Here is a 19,423-nt window from a genome sequence, read left to right as displayed (position 1 = left end):
CAGGTTTGGCAAGAGCCAAGTCAGTTCCGACAAAGACATATTCAAATGAGGTTGTAACTTTATGGTACAGACCTCCAGATGTACTCCTGGGTTCTTCGGAGTATTCAACGCAGATCGACATGTGGTATGTTTTGCTTAATGTAACAGTAAAACTCTGTGCTCTGTGAACCTTTCAGTGGAGCCCAGATTCTCCGCTCCTTTTCACTCACCGGGGTCCCAATTCTGCTGCTTCCTTTCACTAGGTCCCAGATTCCTCACTCCCTTTCCTTCATCGGGTCCCAATTCCCGCTCTCCGTCTTACTGGGGCTCAGATTCCTTACTCCCTTTCACTCACTGAATCCCCAGTCTGTGCCCTCTTTTTAAATTTGCCTGATTCTCTGGGGAAATTTATTGTAGTGTGGTGTAACTTTTCTCAAAGTTAATTGAAAATGTGGAATGTAACAGTTGGGAATAGAATCCAATTGCCCATAGAATCAACTAACGATCTGATCATGTCAGATTAATGGTCATTTTTGGGTCACCATGAAGGACCGTGAAAGACAACTCCCATTATTGATCTCAACTTTTACCTTTGAATTTCTGAATCTTAAATCTATGAACCAGTGCAACTGGGCAGTGTTAAATTAACGAATTCCTTACAGAACCAAAAAATGACTGCAAAGATCAATCCACAATCAAATACTAGTTTTAGTTGCACATTGTAACTTTTTAGCAAATGATAATACGAGCTGTTTGTAACCAAAATGAAACTGGATTACAATAGCCTCGCAGAAAGCCTGCAGATAACCTAAATAGCAGGAACTACCTGTGGTGATTAATTAAATCTCGAACTGGGTTCAATTTAGTGGGGATCAAGCAGGAATGTGGCTGGAGCTAACAATCAGATCAGCTGTTTTATTCGTAATGTTTGTGGGCGGGGCCATTTTACGGCACTAAAATGTTTATAAAGCACAAAAGATCACAAAAAATGGAATTGGAAATGAAGTTTGTACTTAATATTCCTTATCTTTTGAACTCTAAGCCACTGGTTTGAAGTAGAAAGTTGCTCGCTGAAACACAAATGCTCCAGTTTTGTTGATTCTTTAAACAACCAAAGCAATGTTACTGTCAGACCATGCAAGCAAGGCCAACACAATTTGATTACAGAATTAACTTTCAAATTCTTCAATTCTGCTGAACTTAAGTTAGAAATAAAACTTGGAAACATAACTACATTTACCACATGCACATACACTAGTGAATTCACTGCATTCACGGGCAGGCATTAACCTATCAGATAATTTCAAGGCAGACAAGACACTGAAAAATGATACGCTGCTCAACTGATTTTTAAAGACAGAATGATGACACATTTAGAATATTTCAATATTTAGAAAGATGATGTTGTATTTGTTTCATCCAGCCATTTATAATGCTATTGTTACACTAGTTGAAACGATTCCAGTGAAATTCCTCCCACAGAGAAGATCATCAGAAATATTTCTATCAATTCATCAGAATTTTTTTTTTCTCAACCCAGGAAAACAAATGCTGAAGTGTGCAAATTAAAGTGAACATGAAAATTCCATATTAAATGGGGTTTTTTTATGAATTGAAATATTATTATATACTGCAGATGCTGAATTCTTGATCAAAGAACAATGTGTTGGATGAATTCGGCAGCTCCATATTTGCTGCCTGACCCCAGTTCCTCCAGCACTTTGTTTTCTGCTGAATAATCGGGCCTTTACAGTGAGGATAATTTTTTGCCAAAATCCAACTTGCTTTTTACGAGAGATTTATCAGAAACGTTGGGGACATTGCGATTAAATTTTTTTCAAACAATCTTACACGGAATTCCTATGCTTTGATTTTTTTTTCAGGGGTGTTGGTTGTATCTTCTATGAAATGGCAGCTGGAAGACCTCTCTTTCCTGGATCCACTGTAGAAGATGAATTGCACTTGATCTTCAGGCTACTGGGTAAGTTTGTAATTCCTTTGTGTTTGTAACACATTGTAATGAGTCATCGAGATATACAACACTGACCTTGATACTTAATTCAAAAACTAGATGAAAATGTAATATTCCCACAGTTTGACACATATATGTAATCATTCATGATTAATATTTTGGGTGCAGAATTAATAATATCTTTCATTTACAAAGTGTAATTGCAAGGCTATGATCAAAATGTGGTGCACCGAGTCCATGCCGACCCCTTAACATTAATCTTACATCCAAAAATCCAATTTATTGAATCCTCATTCTTATCAAATACTTCCCCACCCCCCCCCCCCCCGCAATTCTACCACTCATTCACACATTAGGGTCAATTTACAGGAAAAACATGCAAACTCCACACAGATAGCACCTGAGCGCAGGATCGAACTCGGGTCACTGGCTTTGTGAGCCAGCAGTTCTACCAGCTGTACCACTGTGCCCTTGTGGACACTTTGGAAATGATGTAGAAGAGGTTTACCCAGATGTTCTCGGGATTGGAAAGTATTTGCTATCTGGAGCGATGAGACAAACCTGGATTGTTTTTGCTGGAGCGTCAGATGCTGAGGATTGACCCGATTGAAGTATACGAAAATTATGAGAGGCATAGACAGTGTAGAGAGTCTTTTTCCCAGACGGGAAGTGTCAAACGGGGCGGCACGATGGCACAGCGGTAGAGTTGTTGCCTTATTGCGAATGCAGCGCCGGAGACTCAGGTTCGATCCTGACTACGGGCGCCGTCTGTACGGAGTTTGTACGTTCTCCCCGTGACCTGCGTGGGTTTCCTCCCACACTCCAAAGACGTACAGGTTTTTAGGTTAATTGACTGGGTAAATGTAAAAATTGTCCCTAGTGTGTGTAGGATAGTGTTAATGTGCGGGGATCGCTGGGCGGCGCGGACTCGGTGGGCCGAAGGGCCTGTTTCCGCGCTGTATCTCTAAATCTAAATCTAAAAACGCAGGAGAACATGCCCAAGGTGAGAGGGGGATAGTTTTATTACAGAGTGCTAGGTGCCTAGGATGCAGGGCAAGTGATGGAAACTGGTGTAATATCAATGTTTAAGAGGCATTTAAACAGACATGTAATAGAGTGACACAGACCTGTTGTGAGATTAGTTTAGAAGGATATCATGGTAGGCACGCCTTAGTGGGCCAAAGGGCCTGTTCCTGCACAATGTTAATGATTTGGATGAGAATACATGTGGCATGATTAAGTTTACAGATGACACCAAAATGAGTGGTATAGTGGACAGTAAAGTGGTTGTCTATGGTTATAACAAGATCTCGATCAACAGTGAATGTGGGCAAGGGATTGGCTAATATAATTTAACTTCAATATGTGCGATGTGCTGCATTTTGTAAAGCTATCCAAGACCATACACAGACTGGCAGTGCCAAGCTAACCAAGACCATACACAGACTGGCAGTGCCAAGTAACCAACACCAAACACAGAAAGGCAATGCCAAGCTAATCAAGACCATACACAGACTGGCAGTGCCAAGCTAACCAAGACCATACACAGACTGGCAGTGCCAAGCTAACCAAGACCATACACAGACTGGCAGTGCCAATGTTCCAGTTGGTTTCAAGATGCAGATGGTGGATTGCAAAATTCCCCAGGAGTAAATAGTTGAAAGTATTAGTTATTTTCGATGTAATATTATAGGTGTTTCGAGTACAGTTTCCAAATCTGCATCAAACTTGGCAGTGTGATAAATGGCGAAGAGGATAGTAATGAACAGCAAGAAAACATTGACTGTTAGAATGGGCAGATAAATGCCAGAATAAATTAACGACAGAGTGTGTGAAGTGACTCAACTTCGTAGAGAGAACAAGGAGAGTCAGTATAGACTAAATACCACAGTTGTGATGTAATAAACAGGAACTGCAAATGCCAAAGATCGACACAAAATACAAGGTGCAAGTCAGTGGGTCAGGCAGTATCTCTGGAGAAAATGGTTAAGTGATGTTTCGGGTCAGGAACCCTTCTTCGGGCTGATTGGAGTAGGAAAATACCAGAACCAAAATGGCTGGCAACAGCCAACCTCAAGTGAAGAGATTGTCTGATAGGCAGAGTGACACAGTTGTGATGATGTGTGGTGTTAATTTGAGAGATCTTTGAAAAAGTTCGAAGCATAGTTAGCAAAATCCTGGCCTATGCAGAGTAGGTTCACGAGATTGATCCCTGGGATGGTGGGACTGTCATGAGGAAAAATTGAAAAGACTAGGCTTGTATTCATTGGAGTTTAGAAGGATGAGAGGGGATCTTATAGAAACATATAAAATTACTGGACAAGCTAGATGCAGGAAACATGTTCCCAATGTTGGGGGAGTCCAGAACCAGGGGCCACAGTCTTAGAATAAAGGGGAGGCCATTTAAAACTGAGGTGAGAAGAATTTTTTTCACCCAGAGAGTTGTGAATTTGTGGAATTCTCTGCCACAGAGGGAAAGGAAGCCAAATCACTGGATGGATTTAAGAGAGAGTTAGGTAGAGCTCTAGGGGCTGGTGGAATCAAGGGATATGGGGAGAAGGCAGGCACGGGTTATTGATTGTGGACGATCAGCCATGATCACAATGAATGGCGGTGCCGGCTTGAAGGGCCGAATGGCCTCCTCCTGCACCTATTTTCTATGTTTCTTCATCGAACTTAAAAACAAGAGGCAATGTTGAATCTATATAAAGCACTGGTTTAGCCATTATAGCTTGACTTAGAGTCATTGAGTCACACAGTGTGGAAACGGGCCCACCGGGCCAACATATCCCATCTATACTAGTTCCATCTGCCTATGTTTGGCCCATATCCTTCCAAACCTATCCTATCCATGTACTTGTCCAAATGTCTATTAAACGTTGTGATAGTTACCTGTCTCATATACCTCCTCTGGCAGCTGTGACATGTGTTCATTTCTGGTCACCATGCTGTCAGAAGAATATGAACGTCTTAAAACACAATAACGATTTCCTGGAATTTCAATGAGGTGAACTATCAAACCTCAAACTCATGTTGACATGTTAGATAGGTTTCTGCATCCTACTTATGGACTGTTCTTTATTGCAGGAACACCCACAGAGGAGACATGGCCAGGAATATCTTCAAATGAGGAATTTAAGGCTTACAACTTTCCCAAATATAAACCGCAACAAGTGATAAATCATGCACCTAGGTATAGTTGGTATTGAATAATTATGAATGGGCTTGATTCGCTGAAGTAAGAAATGAGCTGTGATTCATGTTTGATAATCATGGGGGAAAAGTGTTTCAACAACGAAAGTCAAACAATATTGGCCACAAGGCTGAGTAGACCATAGACCAACTTAAATGTACCATCAGAAAGAGCAAATGTTGCTCAGTGTCAATAAGCACAGTGTAATGAACATAGATGTGGCAAATTCTAAATGCGTAGGCTATGCAGGGATGGCAATATAAAATTAAAAAGCATGAATGAAACCTGGTGCCATCGTGTCACTGGAGGTATATAGCCATTTTGATCGCTTATGCTTTTGTTCATATAGCTTCAATTAGAATATCCCCGATGTTGAAAAGGATAGTGAAGTGTTTTTTGGCAGGACTTGGGGAAAATAAAAAGTAGTATAGTTTTAACGTTCAGCTTTTTCAGCACCTGACATTCATGAATAATTTTACCTAATTTATAATGCATTTCGGGCAATGATAAAATTAATGTTTAAGGATGAAAATAAAATAATAATTTTCTCAGCTAATTTGTGGAATCGGTTTCAAATGTAAACAGGCAATGCTATCTGGATCAACATACAACAAACAGTACAACACAGGAACAAGCCATTTGGTCCTAATGTTCAAATATGCAGCAGAACACATAGTTACCAAAATGCAGCATGCTTTAAAATATCATCAATTTATGAATGGTATTGAAAATGATCTGTGTGATACTGAAGCATGCAGGGGTAAATCATCTGAGCAATCCAGTGATCAGAACACAATGGTATTTTATGCAGTGGGTGGTATCTTTCATTTTCTTTAAAGGACATGAATGTAATTTGGTTGATCTTTAACTTCCTTTGGCTTTTACCAACATTTGATAGGTTCTCCGAATAGGCAAGATAGATAGAATCTGTGAGTGAAAGTTGATCATTTTATATTTGTTTAAGCGTCAATTTGCCACTTTCTGGGGCATCCATAAAGATGAACATCGACAAGAATAAATATTCTTGCCAATATAACCCTTTTAAATTGAGTCTTATTTTTTTCTCACAGATTGGACACAGAAGGAATCGATCTGCTAACCAGTTTTTTACAAGTAAGCTTTACTTTTTGTTATGTAATTGAAATAGTCAAAATTAGATAGATCTAAAACTGTCTCCTTATAAATAATTGATGCAACCAATAAATCAATAATCTCTTTTGCAGTACCAAGCCAAGAAGAGAATTTCTGCAGATGACGCCATGAAGCATCTTTATTTTAAAAATCTGGGATCAAGGACACACACTTTACCAGATGGTAAATAATTCATTAATTAGTAATAAGATGATCATATTTAAGGAACCTTGACACAAGCTTCCCTTCCCATAGTGACAATCACAGGAAGATTGCAGATCGAGTGTAATGTAAATCTGGGAGATGATCTGGTAATTTTCACTGAATAGATTCAATCCTTGTTTTATCGTCAACATTTTAAAAATATATATATTTTCAGTATGTTTCTGTTCACATTTGTAAAGGAAGTTGTCTAGATTAATATTGTGGAATAACATCCTCCTACTCATTAGGTAGTGGCATACTGACATAATACTTCCTCGACATGTGCACAGATTCAAGATCACTGAGCCTCTTTTTTTCACTCCTTTTCCCTCAACCTACATCTCCCCCCCACCCCCACCCACACAAATCTTTGCATAAGGGGACACAGTCTTTAAATCTCTCCAAAATAGTTTTGTCAGGAGGAGTTGGGAGGGGGAGGGGTGGTGGTGTCAATTGATATTCTCATGAGATTCAGGGATATGAATCAAGGATGTTTGAGTGGAATTGAAGCACAAATTAGCAGTGACCCTAGTGGAATGCTGGGGTTGAACAGCCTGTTCCTGTCTTAGTGATTCTGTGGCCACAAAATCTGGCAGCATAATCCAAAGTGCATCAGCAAAGATAAGTGTTAGTCAGTGTGTTTGTACACTATGGTTGTCATAATTAAACAGTTAGCAATCTGTCTTAAAATTGGTAAAAAGATTCTTTGAGGATTCAGGAAGCATAACCTGAGCTACTAAATACCAAGCTTCAAACTGCTTGCAGCCAAAGTATGAACAGGTATTTCTCTCTTAATTTGGATTATTTTGTGTGAAGACTGCCACTTGGTGACAAAAACTTTTCTACTTTACTCCTTTATACCAGGCACCTCAGTATTTTCATTAAGTGAAATTCGGTTGCAAAAGGATCCTGGCTACAGAACCTCATCATATCCAGAGACAGGTAAGATTCTTTTATCAAGCAACTAAAATTACATCTGAAAGAAAATGGGACTCACCTGCTATTCGTTTCCTTCCAAGAAACCAACCTGCTAGTATTTTTTATAGGTAGCTGGACATATGGTCTTTGTTCTCAATATTTTTTCATTAAAAATTATCCAATTTCGTACAGAATAAAAACTGTACAGCGTGTTGTACAGAAAACGGCTGGGTGGCGCAGGGGTGGAATCACTGTCTTACAGTGCCAGAGACCCGGGTTCAATCCTGACCGGGCGCTGTCTGTACAGAGATCTGCGACTTGCATGGGTTTTCTCCGGGAGGTCTGGTTTCTTCCCACACTCCAAAGAAATACAGGTTTGTCGGTTAATTGGCTTGGTTAAATTGTTCCTGGTGTGAGTAGGATGTTGTTAGTGTGCAGGGATCGCTGGTCGGTGTGGACTCGGTTGGCCGGTGGGCCTGTTTCTGCACTGTATCTCTAAACCAAACTAAACTAAAAGTAACAACATATGTTTCATGCAGCCACATTTGGCAATGAGACACAAAGTTTAATAAACAGAGCATTAAGTATGTTTTTGTAATTGTTGTATTATTTGATATAACAGGTATAACAGGTATAACAGAGCTTTATTTGTCGTTCGGTACCGAAGTACCGAACGAAACTACATAGCAGTCATAGAAAAAAAAAGAAAAAAAAGAACACAAGACACATAACCCCAACACAAACGTCCATCACAGTGACTCCAAACACCCCCTCACTGTGATGGAGGCAACAAAACTTCCACTCTCTTCCCCACGCCCACGGACAGACAGCTCGTCCCCGACTGACCCGCACAGTCCCCGCACCGGGCGCTGAAACGTCTCGCGGCCGAACCGGGCGATGAAAGGCCCGCGACCAAGCCTTGCGCAGCTAAGTCCCACAGCCGAGCCGCACCAGCGGTGAAAAGTCCCGCAGCCGAGCCGCACCGGGCGGTGTTAAGTCCCGCAGCCGAGCTGCACCAGCGGTGAAAAGTCCCGCAGCCGAGCCGCACCGGGCGGTGTTAGGTCCCGCAGCCGAGTTGCACCGGGCGGTGTTAAGCCCCGCAGCCGAGCTGCACCGGGCGGTGTTAAGCCCCGCAGCCGAGTTGCACCTCACGGCGCAAAATTTGGGGTGGGGAAAAGATCAAATGCAGCTCCACTCTGACTTGGAAGTGCACAGCTGTCCCTTTGCACTTGTGTAGGCACAAAGCAAAGTGTAGGAGGAATGTAGTGGGTCAGGCAATCTTAAGTAATATACCCCAACACCCCTCCCCTCTCTCCCCTATTCTCCCCCGTGTTGCTGTGCACACATTTTCCCTCCCCCCCCCCTAATCACTGTGCTACCTTCTCCTTCCCCATACATTCATCTCCCATCCCCGAGTCTCTCATTTCTCTTGTTTTCCTCCTCTTCCCAAACCCCCCATGATAGGCTTCCACACTTGTTCCTTCCTCCGGTTTTACACTTGCCAGGCTTTGCACCACCCCCACCTCCTTTTCTAGTTATCTTCCCCTTACACCTGCCTGAAGAAAGGTCCCAACCCTCAATGTCGCCAGACCATTCCCTGCACAGATGCTGCCTGACCCGCAGAGTTCCTCCAGCACTCTGATTTTTGCTCAAGATTCCAGCATCTGTCTGCAGACACTTTCATGTGGCTCTTTTCACTAGTCGTATCTTCAACTCATATCTTGCAGGGTAGCTAAAGGGGCCGTCGTAACTGGGATACCCACATCCAATTTATAAATTAAACAAAACAAGCAGCTCTCCTTGGGCTCAGACTCAAATCACTGCTGAAGAGTTTTGGGTAACACGTGGTTATAATCACTATATTTTGGGATTTTAAAATGTTCAAACGTTACTATTTCTGGAAGTTTAAGAGTCTGTGCATTAAAACAATCCTGTCTATGCTTATTTGGACTTTCTTTGCTATGATATATGAATTGTCAATGGGTCTCTGACTACTGCATCATAAGAAAAGAAAATAATCAGTATCATAAGTTGTATTTAATGCCTTCTATTGTATTTTCTAGCACATGGGAAGAACAGAAGACAAAGCATGTTGTTCTAGGTTATCGAGCAAAATAATAGACTTGAGTCCCATTGGCTTGCCGTTTCACATCGCTCTTATCAAGGATTTTGATTTGAAGACAATTTCCATAATGTAGAGTGGATTAGACTTGAACAATAACGTGTCTCTTTTACTGCCTCTCTTGCGATGTCGTCTTTTCTTCAGATATATAGATTGTTTTATATTTGCAGGGTCACAGTGTGACATTTTATTATATATATTGTACACACTTGTGTGCATGTGTGTGAATATATATAATACAAACATGTACATAACACACAGAGATAAAACAGTTATATGATTCATCTATGCTGTCAATAGCCAGTTAGTTGCGGCTACTGTTGTAACTTCACCTGCAGTTTTGTGCGGTGCTGGAAACAAAAGTGCTTATTTATTGGGAATCATTGCTGCTAAAAGACTACTGTCCATAAACCACATTGTGGTTGTATACAGAAAAATGTGAGTGGCTTGTGAATGCATCTATTTCTCCCAGTATCTATTTCCAGCATTTTGCAAATTTTACTGTGACGTTTGGTTGCAAATGCTCTTAAATGCATAATATTAGAACTGCCTCACCTCTTAAAATATGATTGTGATCAGCTATCTTTTATCTTCAAAGTTCATAGGTTAGAACATTTAAATTTGTTCTGAAATTTTGTGGCCAACAGACTAATTGATTAGTGTATTTTTTTAAATACGCACACACACACATATATATATATATATATATATATATATATATATATATATATATGGAATTAAGCTTTCAATCTGCACTTCCTTTGCTGAACATTGTCGAAATAATTGCACCTATTATTTTTCCATGTCACTTTATGAAGACATTGGAATTTAGCGAGTTCAACTGTGTCTCTGATCTTGGCTGTTACTCTGATGCATCATTTTATAATTTCACTACAAAATGTGTATCTCGATGAGTGTCATAAATAGGCTTTTGTTAACAGTATTTGTTTGTTTGACTTTCCAAATAATGGTTTCAGTGGATCTACATTTTAGGGACCTGCATTTTAGGATTACTGTTAATATATAATTGTCGAGACATTGGACTTGTAGCAAATGTAGTTAATCATTGGCAATATTTTTGGACTTATTCAGGGTCCTACCAATCAGGGTCCTATCATTTTCATAATTTTCAATAGGTTGTTATTTAACAGTGTTAAGAATATTTTCTATGTTTAATTTTATTTGTGAACTGTGATGATGGCATGTTGTAAAAGTATTTTATTTGTATTTTGCGTCATGACTGACTGACTGATTTTAATTGGAATTTTGTAAGAAAAGGGGAAGCAGATTCATTCGTAACTGTGTATTGGACCACTACTGCTTATCAGAATGATTCCGGGCTGAAATTTGTAAACTAAAACTGCTGTGCTATTTCTGATTAAGAGTGCTATTTTTCCTTGGAATTATAAATATTACAATGCATTCCTTGTTTTAACTGATCACTGTTCTTTGGCGTCTAGTGTGGCCTTTCAACGAAAACATTTTGCTACAGGTAATTTGAAGGAATGGTAGCATTCACAAAATGTTTCTAAATAACAGCTTATTCTGACACACTTTGTTGACTTAACAGTAGTTTAGTCAGTTGGTGAAACTCCTCTGATGTAACATTTTAAAAATTGTGAAGGAAGGTCAATCTTTTCTTCACTGGAATAAAGACAAAGACAATGGATATTTATTCTACCTTAATTCCTCAATTTACAAATTATGCAATAATACCATCGACTCAGGGTTCATGTAATCAATTTATAAAGCTATTTTTCGCTATAACAAATGGTGTACTACTCTCCTGATGTCGAATACACTTTTCTGAAAAGCCTAGTCTTAGATTTTCAAAAATCTCATAATAAAATCACATAATTTCCCAGGAATGCACTCCTTTCATAAATGGAAGAAGGCTGTAAAATACTTAATTAGAGAAAACCAATTAATCGTTGTCAGAATGTAGGTATCACAAAATGCTGGAGTAACTCAGCAGGTCAGGCAGCATCTTGGAGAGAAGGAACGGGTGACGTTTCGGGTTGAGACCCTTCTTCAGACTGATGTCAGGGGGGGCGGGACAAAGAAAGGATCTAGGTGGAGACAGGAAGACAGTGGGAGAACTGGGAAGGGGAGGGGAAGAGAGGGACAGAGGAACTATAAAGTTAGAGAAGTCAATGTTCATACCGCTGGGCTGTAAGCTACCCAAGCGAAATATGATGTGCTTTTCCTCCAATTTACGGTGGGCCTCACTATGATATTGGAGGAGGCCCATGACAGAAAGGTCAGACTTGGAGTGGGAGGGGGAGTTGAAGTGCTCAGGTTGGTTAAGGCGGACTGAGCGAAGGTGTTGAGCGAAACGATCGCCGACCCTGCGTTTGGTCTTGCCGATGTAGAGAAGTTGACATCTGGAACAGCGGATACAATAGATGAGGTTGGAGGAGGTGCAGGTGAACGTTTGTCTCACCTGGAAAGACTGTTTGGGTCCTTGGTTGGAGTTGAGGGGGGAGGTAAATGAACAGTGTGGCATCTCCTGCGGTTGCAGGGGAAAGTAACTGGGGAGGGGGTGGTTTGGGTAGGAAGGGACGAGTGGACTTGGGAGTTATGGAGGGAACGGTCCCTGCGGAACGCAGAAAGGGGAGGAGTTGGGAAGATGTGGCCAGTAGTGGAATCCCGTTGGAGGTGATGAAAATGTTGGAGGATGATTTGTTGGATACGCTGGCTGATGGGGTGGACGGTGAGGACAAGGGGGATTCTGTCCTTGTTACGAATGGGGGCGGAGGGGAGCAAGAGCGGAGCTGCGAGATATAGAGAAGGCCCTAGTGAGAGCCTCATCTATAATGGAAGAGGGGAAGCCCCATTTCCTAAAGAATGAGGACATCTCTGTGTGGAGATGAGGAACATTCCTCATCTCCACATCTGATGCCCTAGTGTGAAACACCTGATCCTGGGCGCAGATGCGGCATAGATGGAGGAATTGGGACTTTTTGCAAGAGTCAGGGTGAGAAGAAATGGGTGCTTGGATGGAGTTGAGGGGGGAGGTAAAGGAAGGCATTAGAGGGCAGAGTTGTCAGAATGTAGATTCCTGCCATGATTGTTATTTTTCCTTAGCCTAAACTGGAAAGAGTGGTTTACATTTTTAACTAAAAATATTAATGCTAATTTTTAAACATTTATGTACAAATGTTTGGAAAATCACTGGGGGGGGAAAAGTGAAAGGAAACAGAAAAGTAATTGAAATCCCATGTGTATTCCCCCACCCCTCCCTCCAAAGTTATTTTCTTTGGCATAACACTAATATTCCCTCAGCAAGCAATAACACAAACTGCCAGAAATACTCAGCAGATCAGGCAGGATCCAAGGAGAGAAAAACAGTAAAAGTTTCAATCTGAAGAAATCATTAACTCAAACCATTTTTCCATATTTTCTTACAACATGGAAAGGGCTACTTTATGTCATGGAATCGACCAGCACATAAAGGGCCTGTCCCACTTAGGCGATTTTAAGGCGACTTCCGGTGACTAGGCTGTCGCCGACAGTTCGCCGGGGTGTCGCGGGCATGATCGTGAGGAGTCTTCAAAGAAACGTAGTGGATCTCGGCGCATCGCTGAGAAATCATCCGGTATGAAATTTCTCGGCGACAGCTGGCTTGTCGCCAGGTATCGTTGCTTATTGCGGGCGCTGTCGCATGCTGTCCCCAGGTTTTCTAGGTTCTCTTAGATGCATTTAGAAGCACATAACATTAAATTAAGTAAAGTCATTTGAAGATACCATAAAATACTTGTGTTTAACCAACTGTCAGGACATTTGACAGGTAGATTGGAGGTGACAGTTTGACGGTCAGGTAAGCGTGGGAATTTTTGCGATGTTTATGGCCATCAGCGATTACATTTAAAGTAGGCTGCCAACCCAGATATACAACCCAGAAATCAGATATGCATCTCCCGTACATTTTCAAAGAATGCCCACACTCCACACAAAAATCCATTTAACCACTTTTAAAATTAAATTTCTTAATTAGTAATTACTAATTACTTAATTACTAATTCTATTAGTAAACTGGAAGTCAATCCAGTTTATGCCTTGTTACCGTGAAGCTTGGTTTTCAAGTAACCCAGGCAAGATGTTATATTTCAAAACTCTCAAGTACTTACCGACTTGTCAGTGATTTCAACGAAAATTAAGACGTCGGAGAAGCATTGACAGCGTGGGAATTTCGCGATGTTTCCGAAGACGGTGTAATCTCGACCTGACTCGGCATTTTTTGTGGTCATTGTCGTAGGGTAATAGAAAATTTCAGCAATCTGCTACGACTTTGACAGTCGCCGGCAGTCGCCTAAAAAATCGCCTAAGTGGGACAGGGCTTTAAAGCAATCCTGATTTTCACTAATTGTTGTTGCATCTGTTCTCCTCACATTCCCATTAACTATTCCTGGATTGCGCCACATCAATTGTGTAACATCTATTTTCATAGGCCAGTTAACCTACCAACTTTTCATCTATGGGATATGGAGGAATCTGGAGCTCCTGTTGCACCTTTCTTAGTTTCTATGTAATTGTTCATACACAGACCACAACTGGATCCTTCCTTTATCCAAGCCCTGAGATATTCTTAATCCTGGTACTGGGTTAGCCGTACAGTTTTAAGATTCACACGCACTTGCAGTTCACAGAATCAGAAGGCTCAGATGACAGGTAATTGACTTGGACTGTTTTTCTCTTCACAGATGCTGCTTGACATGCTGAGTATTTTCAGCATTCTCTATAATGGTATATCTCATCCAGATTATACTGTCTCCTTATATTACCACATTCCTGTTTATATCGGCGAGACCAAGCGCAGACTGCCTTAGTGTATGCAATTTATTCACAAAATGCTGGAGTAACTCAGCAGGTCAGGCAGCATCTCGGGAGAGAAGGAATGGGTGACGTTTCCGACCCGAAACATCACCTATTCCTTCTCTCCCGAGATGCTGCCTGACCTGCTGAGTTACTCCAGCATTTTGTGAATAAACACCTTTGATTTGTACCAGCATCTGCAGTTATTTTCTTATACTTAGTGTATGCGATCTCCAAATTGCCAAACACTTTAACTCCCATTCCCACTCCCATACTGACCTTTCTGTCCTGGGCCTCCTCCACTGTCAGAGTGAGGCCACATGCAAATTGGAGGAACAGCACCTCATATTTCGCTTTGGCAGCCTACAACCCAGCGGTATGAATATTGATTTCTTTCACTTCAAGTAACCCTTGCATTCTCTCTCTGTGTCCCTTCCCCACCCTAGTCCTATTGTTAATTTCACCGTTTGAATCCCATCATTGTAACCTTGTCCCCAGCCAATAACTGACCATTGTTGGACCCACCTTTCCTGAGTTATCGATCCAGGCTCTGCTTTGTTCTGTACCTTAGCATACCTCCAGTTTCCCCCTCCCTGTCTCTCAGTCTGATGAAGTCTCGACTTGAAATGTCACCTATCCCTTTCCTCAAGAGATGCTTCCTGACCCCCTGAGTTACTCCAGCCTTTTGTGTCTATTTTCCTCTTTACTTGCCTCTCTTTCATTTCCTATATGCTCCCCTGAACACGTTGCTGTAATCAGATTATCCACCCCCCTTACGGTCTTTGTTCATTTCTAAGACGTGCCACATACTTGTTGCATCATGGATCTCCTTTACCTGCCTGACTGAAACATCCTGACCATTGCCCAAATCGACAATATTACTCGGGCAAGGGATCTGATTGCATCCTGGACCAAATGGTTTGAGTTGCTCACCCTTTTTTAATGCCGTGATATTTGCAGCACAGACTCCAGCTCAACCAGTGTGGGCAAAGTTCCGCAGGACGCAGCTGCTAAATACAGATGTGGCTGTTGGGGATGTCACCGATGTCCATTAACTCCCATATGGTGGAGCTGCACCACATCACCTGTCCTACATTCCATATCAAATACTGATTCATATTTCTAATTAGTCTTTATACTTTCAAGATACAACGTGGAAACAGGCCCTTTGGCCCACCAAATCCGCCCTGACCCTGTACACAAACACTATCCCACACACTAGGGACAATTTACAGAAGCAATTAACCTACAAACCTGTACCTCTGGAGTGTGGGAGGAAACCGGAGCACCTGGAGCAAACTTAGTCACAAGCACAATGTAAACTCCATGCAGACAGCACCTGCAGTCAGGATCAAACCCATGTCTGATGCTGTAAGGCAGCAACTCTACTACCAATTTATCGGCCAACAACGGGCCATTATGGACGCCACCCTTCCTGTGGTCATCTGTTGCTGGTCCTCCTTTGTTCTGACCTTATCTTTCAGTCTGAAGAAGGGTTCGGACATGAAACGTCACCTATTCTTTTTCTCCAGAGATGCTGCCTAACACACTGAGTTACTCCAGCATTTTATGTCTATCTTCATCAAGTACTAACTCAGGCTTTACTCAATAATTACTGCCTATTTGGGTGGTAATTAGTTGTTCAGCACATATTTTAGGGATTGGGCAAGAGAATTATCAATGTTCATAGCATAAGGTAATCCCACGTTGTTGATTGCAATATTAATATCGCAACTGGATCCTAATCACTATCCAATTTTGTTCAAACAGGTTTGGAGCATTCTTACTCTGACACGTGGTGTGTACAATGTGGGACTCTCCATCCTATTTGCAAAGGGTGCTTTCTGTCCTCAAAGTGCTGTGAGAATGACATAAATTGGCCAGACAATACATTCTGTAAAGAATTGATAAACTTCCAAAGGAGTAGGGGAAAAAAATCAAAATATAAAAGGAAAATATAAAGCTATTATGATGTCCTGAGGACATCTTATTGAAACATATAAGATAATTAGGGGATTGGACACATTAGAGGCAGATAACATGTTCCCAATGTTAGGGGAGTCCAGAACAAGGGGCCACAGTTTGAGAATAAGGGGTAGGCCATTTAGAACGGAGATGAGGAAGAACTTTTTCAGTCAGAGGGTGGTGAAGGTGTGGAATTCTCTGCCTCAGAAGGCAGTGGAGGCCAGTTTGTTGGATGCTTTCAAGAGAGAGCTGGATAGAGCTCTTGAGGATAGCGGAGTGAGGGGGTATGGGGAGAAGGCAGGAACGGGGTACTGATTGAGTGATCAGCCATGATCGCATTGAATGGCGGTGCTGGCTCGAAGGGCTGAATGGCCTACTCCTGCACCTATTGTCTATTGTCTATTGACAAGGCAAGGTTTTTAGAGCATTTATACCCAGTTATTGAAAGTGAGGTTAATTATGCAGGCCATGCCTTCAGCCCATATCAAAGCAATGGTCAAGAAAGCACACCAATGCTTCTACTTCCTTAGAAGGCCGAGGAAGTTTGGCATGTCCTCAACAACTCTCACCAATATCGAGATCTGCTGTAGAAAGCATTTTATTGGGATGCATCACAGCATGGTTTGGGAACAGCTCCATCCAAGACCACAAGAAATGGCAGTGAATTGTGGATGCAGCCCAGACAATCACACAAACCAGCCTTCCTTCCATTTACACCTCACGCTGCCAAGGCCAGCAGCATAATCAAGGACGTCTCACCCTGGCCACTCCCTCCGCCCCTCTCCCATCAGGCAAGAGGTATAGAAGTGTGAAAACGCACACCTCCAGATTCAGGAACAGTTTCTTCCCAGCTGTTATCAGGCAACTGAATCGTTCTATCAGCAAATAGAGAGCAGCCCTGACCTACCTACCTCACTGGAGACCCTTGGACTATCTTTACTCGAACTTTACTGGACTTTATCTTGCACTAAACGTTATTCCCTTCAACATTATCCGTACACTGTAGATTGCTCGATTGTCTTTCCGCTGACTGGTTAGCACGCAAAAGCTTTTCACTGTACCTCGGTATACGTGACAATAAACTAAACTAAACAAAACCCACTGAATCCACACTGACCATCAACTACCCCACTTACATGAAACCTACACTAGAATCATTTTATTCTTACTACATGCCTACCAATCTTCCCCCCCGCCCCCCATATTCTGCCACTCACCTACACCAGGAGCATTGCAGGGTCAAATAATGTATCAACCCGGAAGGAAACTGAAGCACCCATGATCAGAGGGATATAGGTCAGGACTGAAACAGGTATATGCGCCACTGTGCTGCCTGTGGCTTTTATTCTCATCCTAGCTTTAGTTTTGTAGTTTCAGCTCTAACCAGGTAAAAATAAGGAAATGGAAGCAAAATTTACTTCTTCCTGTGGTGCAAAGATATGATTTATTACAAGCTTGCTGTTATTGATCATTGATAATTTAGGCTGTTTTACTTCTGTAATTTTAAATCACACTTGCCGTTTTTTAACCTCTTTTGCTGGGAGACTACTCATTAATTGTCCTGGGACTTTGGGGGAAAAAACAAATTAAAGATTTTGTTAGGTTTCTGGTATTTATTGAAATATGTTAATTACAAACCTGTAGCCAAAATACAAAGACGAGGCAAATCCATCTATAAAACATATAAACTGCAATGCTTTTTAAAAAAAAACTTACATTGAAAATAACATCAATCTTTTTTGCTAATACATAGTATCGTCCTTTAATAACCAATAATTGAAAACTGATACAAAGCTTCAATTATTTAATAATGCTAATAACTTGCCATTACAACAGGTTTACAGGTCATTTACAAGTTACATAAACTAAGCATAAGTAGGCACAGCTGGTTAACATTCATTAAAAGCACAGTGCATAAAACGCAAGGTACAAGAAAAGATTATATATTTATTGCCAACTTCATTATAAAACACTGGGAACAAATCTAAAATTATAAACACGTGTAAAAGGTATTTAATCTATACTTCATAACATGATTGACAACTTCATACCAATGATGCAACATCACTGATAAAAATAATAGTTGATTATTGCCTGATATTTTGGTATTTAATTGGTCCCTTTTGATCCTTCAATAAGGCAGTATCATGATTTCTGGGTGTTTGACGAAAGCAGCAAAGGAGAAATTCCATCCAAACTGGGCATTGGAATCGGCATGTGTCCATTAACCAAGCTTGGGAACTGCAGGTAGGAAAATGGGACCACAAAATTAAAATGACTTTAATGCTCAGAGCAATGGCAGCAGATTTTTTAATAATGCATAGGAATTTTCAAAACCCTGCCGGCCAAACTTTCAAACCCACTGTCCCATCCCAAGGTGCAATAAAGAAGTGCCACCAATCACACCGTCTCCTGACACGAGAATAGAGCACTTTCGGCTCAAAGTGATGAAGGGCAACACGCTGTCATCTAATTTTGCCCAATACCTCCAACGAGGTTCAGGAATAAAATATACAACACATTCAGGTGGTGTAGCACCACCATTAGCACCAAGTGTCATTTCAGCATCTCACATTTCCTCTGGCATTCTGTTGTAATATCAAGTCACTTTCCTCTCGCTTTTCTCTAGATACCTCATCTCCATTTCTATCTCCCCTAATCTCTTTCTCTCTCACTCTGACTCTCTACATCTCTTTCTCTCAGTCTCCCTCTCTCATTCTCACATCTCTACTGTCTCTCCCCCATAGTTTGCCTCTGTCCCCTTCTCTTATTTTTCCTATCTCTCTCCCCCTTCTCTCTCTCTCTCCCTTTCCTTTCATATCTCTCTCTTCTTCTCTACCCATAACTCGCCCCCATCTCCCCCCCTTCTCACACCATTCTCCCTCCTGTCTCTTTCTTTCCCTCCCCCCTCACGTCCCTCATTCTCTCTCCCGTCCCTCATTTACTCTCCCGTCCCTCATTCTCTCTCCCGTCCCTCATTCTCTCTCCCGTCCCTCATTCTCTCTCCCCCCCCCGTCTCTGTGTACCAGCATCATAAATTATTGGTTATATATGAGATCAGCTTTTTTGTTGCTTCATTGAGTTTACATTTCCTTAAACTGAGTTAACTGCAGAGAACGTTTCA

General features: G+C 41.4%; 2 protein-coding genes across 6 annotated transcripts in view; one reads left to right on the top strand and one right to left on the bottom strand.

Annotated features, from left to right (window-relative positions):
* The window catches only part of cdk17 (cyclin dependent kinase 17), a 193,499-nt gene extending 182,298 nt beyond the window's left edge, over nucleotides 1-11,201 (top strand). For all 3 annotated transcript variants that reach the window (XM_078420056.1, XM_078420053.1, XM_078420054.1), the window contains 7 exons: nucleotides 4-124; nucleotides 1,863-1,960; nucleotides 5,039-5,144; nucleotides 6,215-6,257; nucleotides 6,368-6,458; nucleotides 7,344-7,421; nucleotides 9,461-11,201. In XM_078420056.1, the coding sequence (XP_078276182.1) occupies nucleotides 4-124; nucleotides 1,863-1,960; nucleotides 5,039-5,144; nucleotides 6,215-6,257; nucleotides 6,368-6,458; nucleotides 7,344-7,421; nucleotides 9,461-9,498 (575 nt within the window). In that variant the 3' untranslated portion in view covers nucleotides 9,499-11,201. The remainder of the gene's footprint in view (nucleotides 1-3; nucleotides 125-1,862; nucleotides 1,961-5,038; nucleotides 5,145-6,214; nucleotides 6,258-6,367; nucleotides 6,459-7,343; nucleotides 7,422-9,460) is intronic.
* Nucleotides 11,202-17,955: 6,754 nt separating this feature from the next.
* elk3 (ETS transcription factor ELK3) overlaps nucleotides 17,956-19,423 on the bottom strand; it is a 42,173-nt gene continuing 40,705 nt past the window's right edge. For all 3 annotated transcript variants that reach the window (XM_078420218.1, XM_078420217.1, XM_078420219.1), the window contains one exon: nucleotides 17,956-18,540. In XM_078420218.1, the coding sequence (XP_078276344.1) occupies nucleotides 18,445-18,540 (96 nt within the window). In that variant the 3' untranslated portion in view covers nucleotides 17,956-18,444. The remainder of the gene's footprint in view (nucleotides 18,541-19,423) is intronic.

The sequence above is a fragment of the Rhinoraja longicauda genome, chromosome 23, assembly GCF_053455715.1.
Source record: "Rhinoraja longicauda isolate Sanriku21f chromosome 23, sRhiLon1.1, whole genome shotgun sequence".
Taxonomy (NCBI): domain Eukaryota; kingdom Metazoa; phylum Chordata; class Chondrichthyes; order Rajiformes; family Arhynchobatidae; genus Rhinoraja; species Rhinoraja longicauda.
The sequence above is the reverse complement of the archived record's forward strand: the minus strand, read 5'-3'. Positions and strand labels throughout refer to the sequence as shown.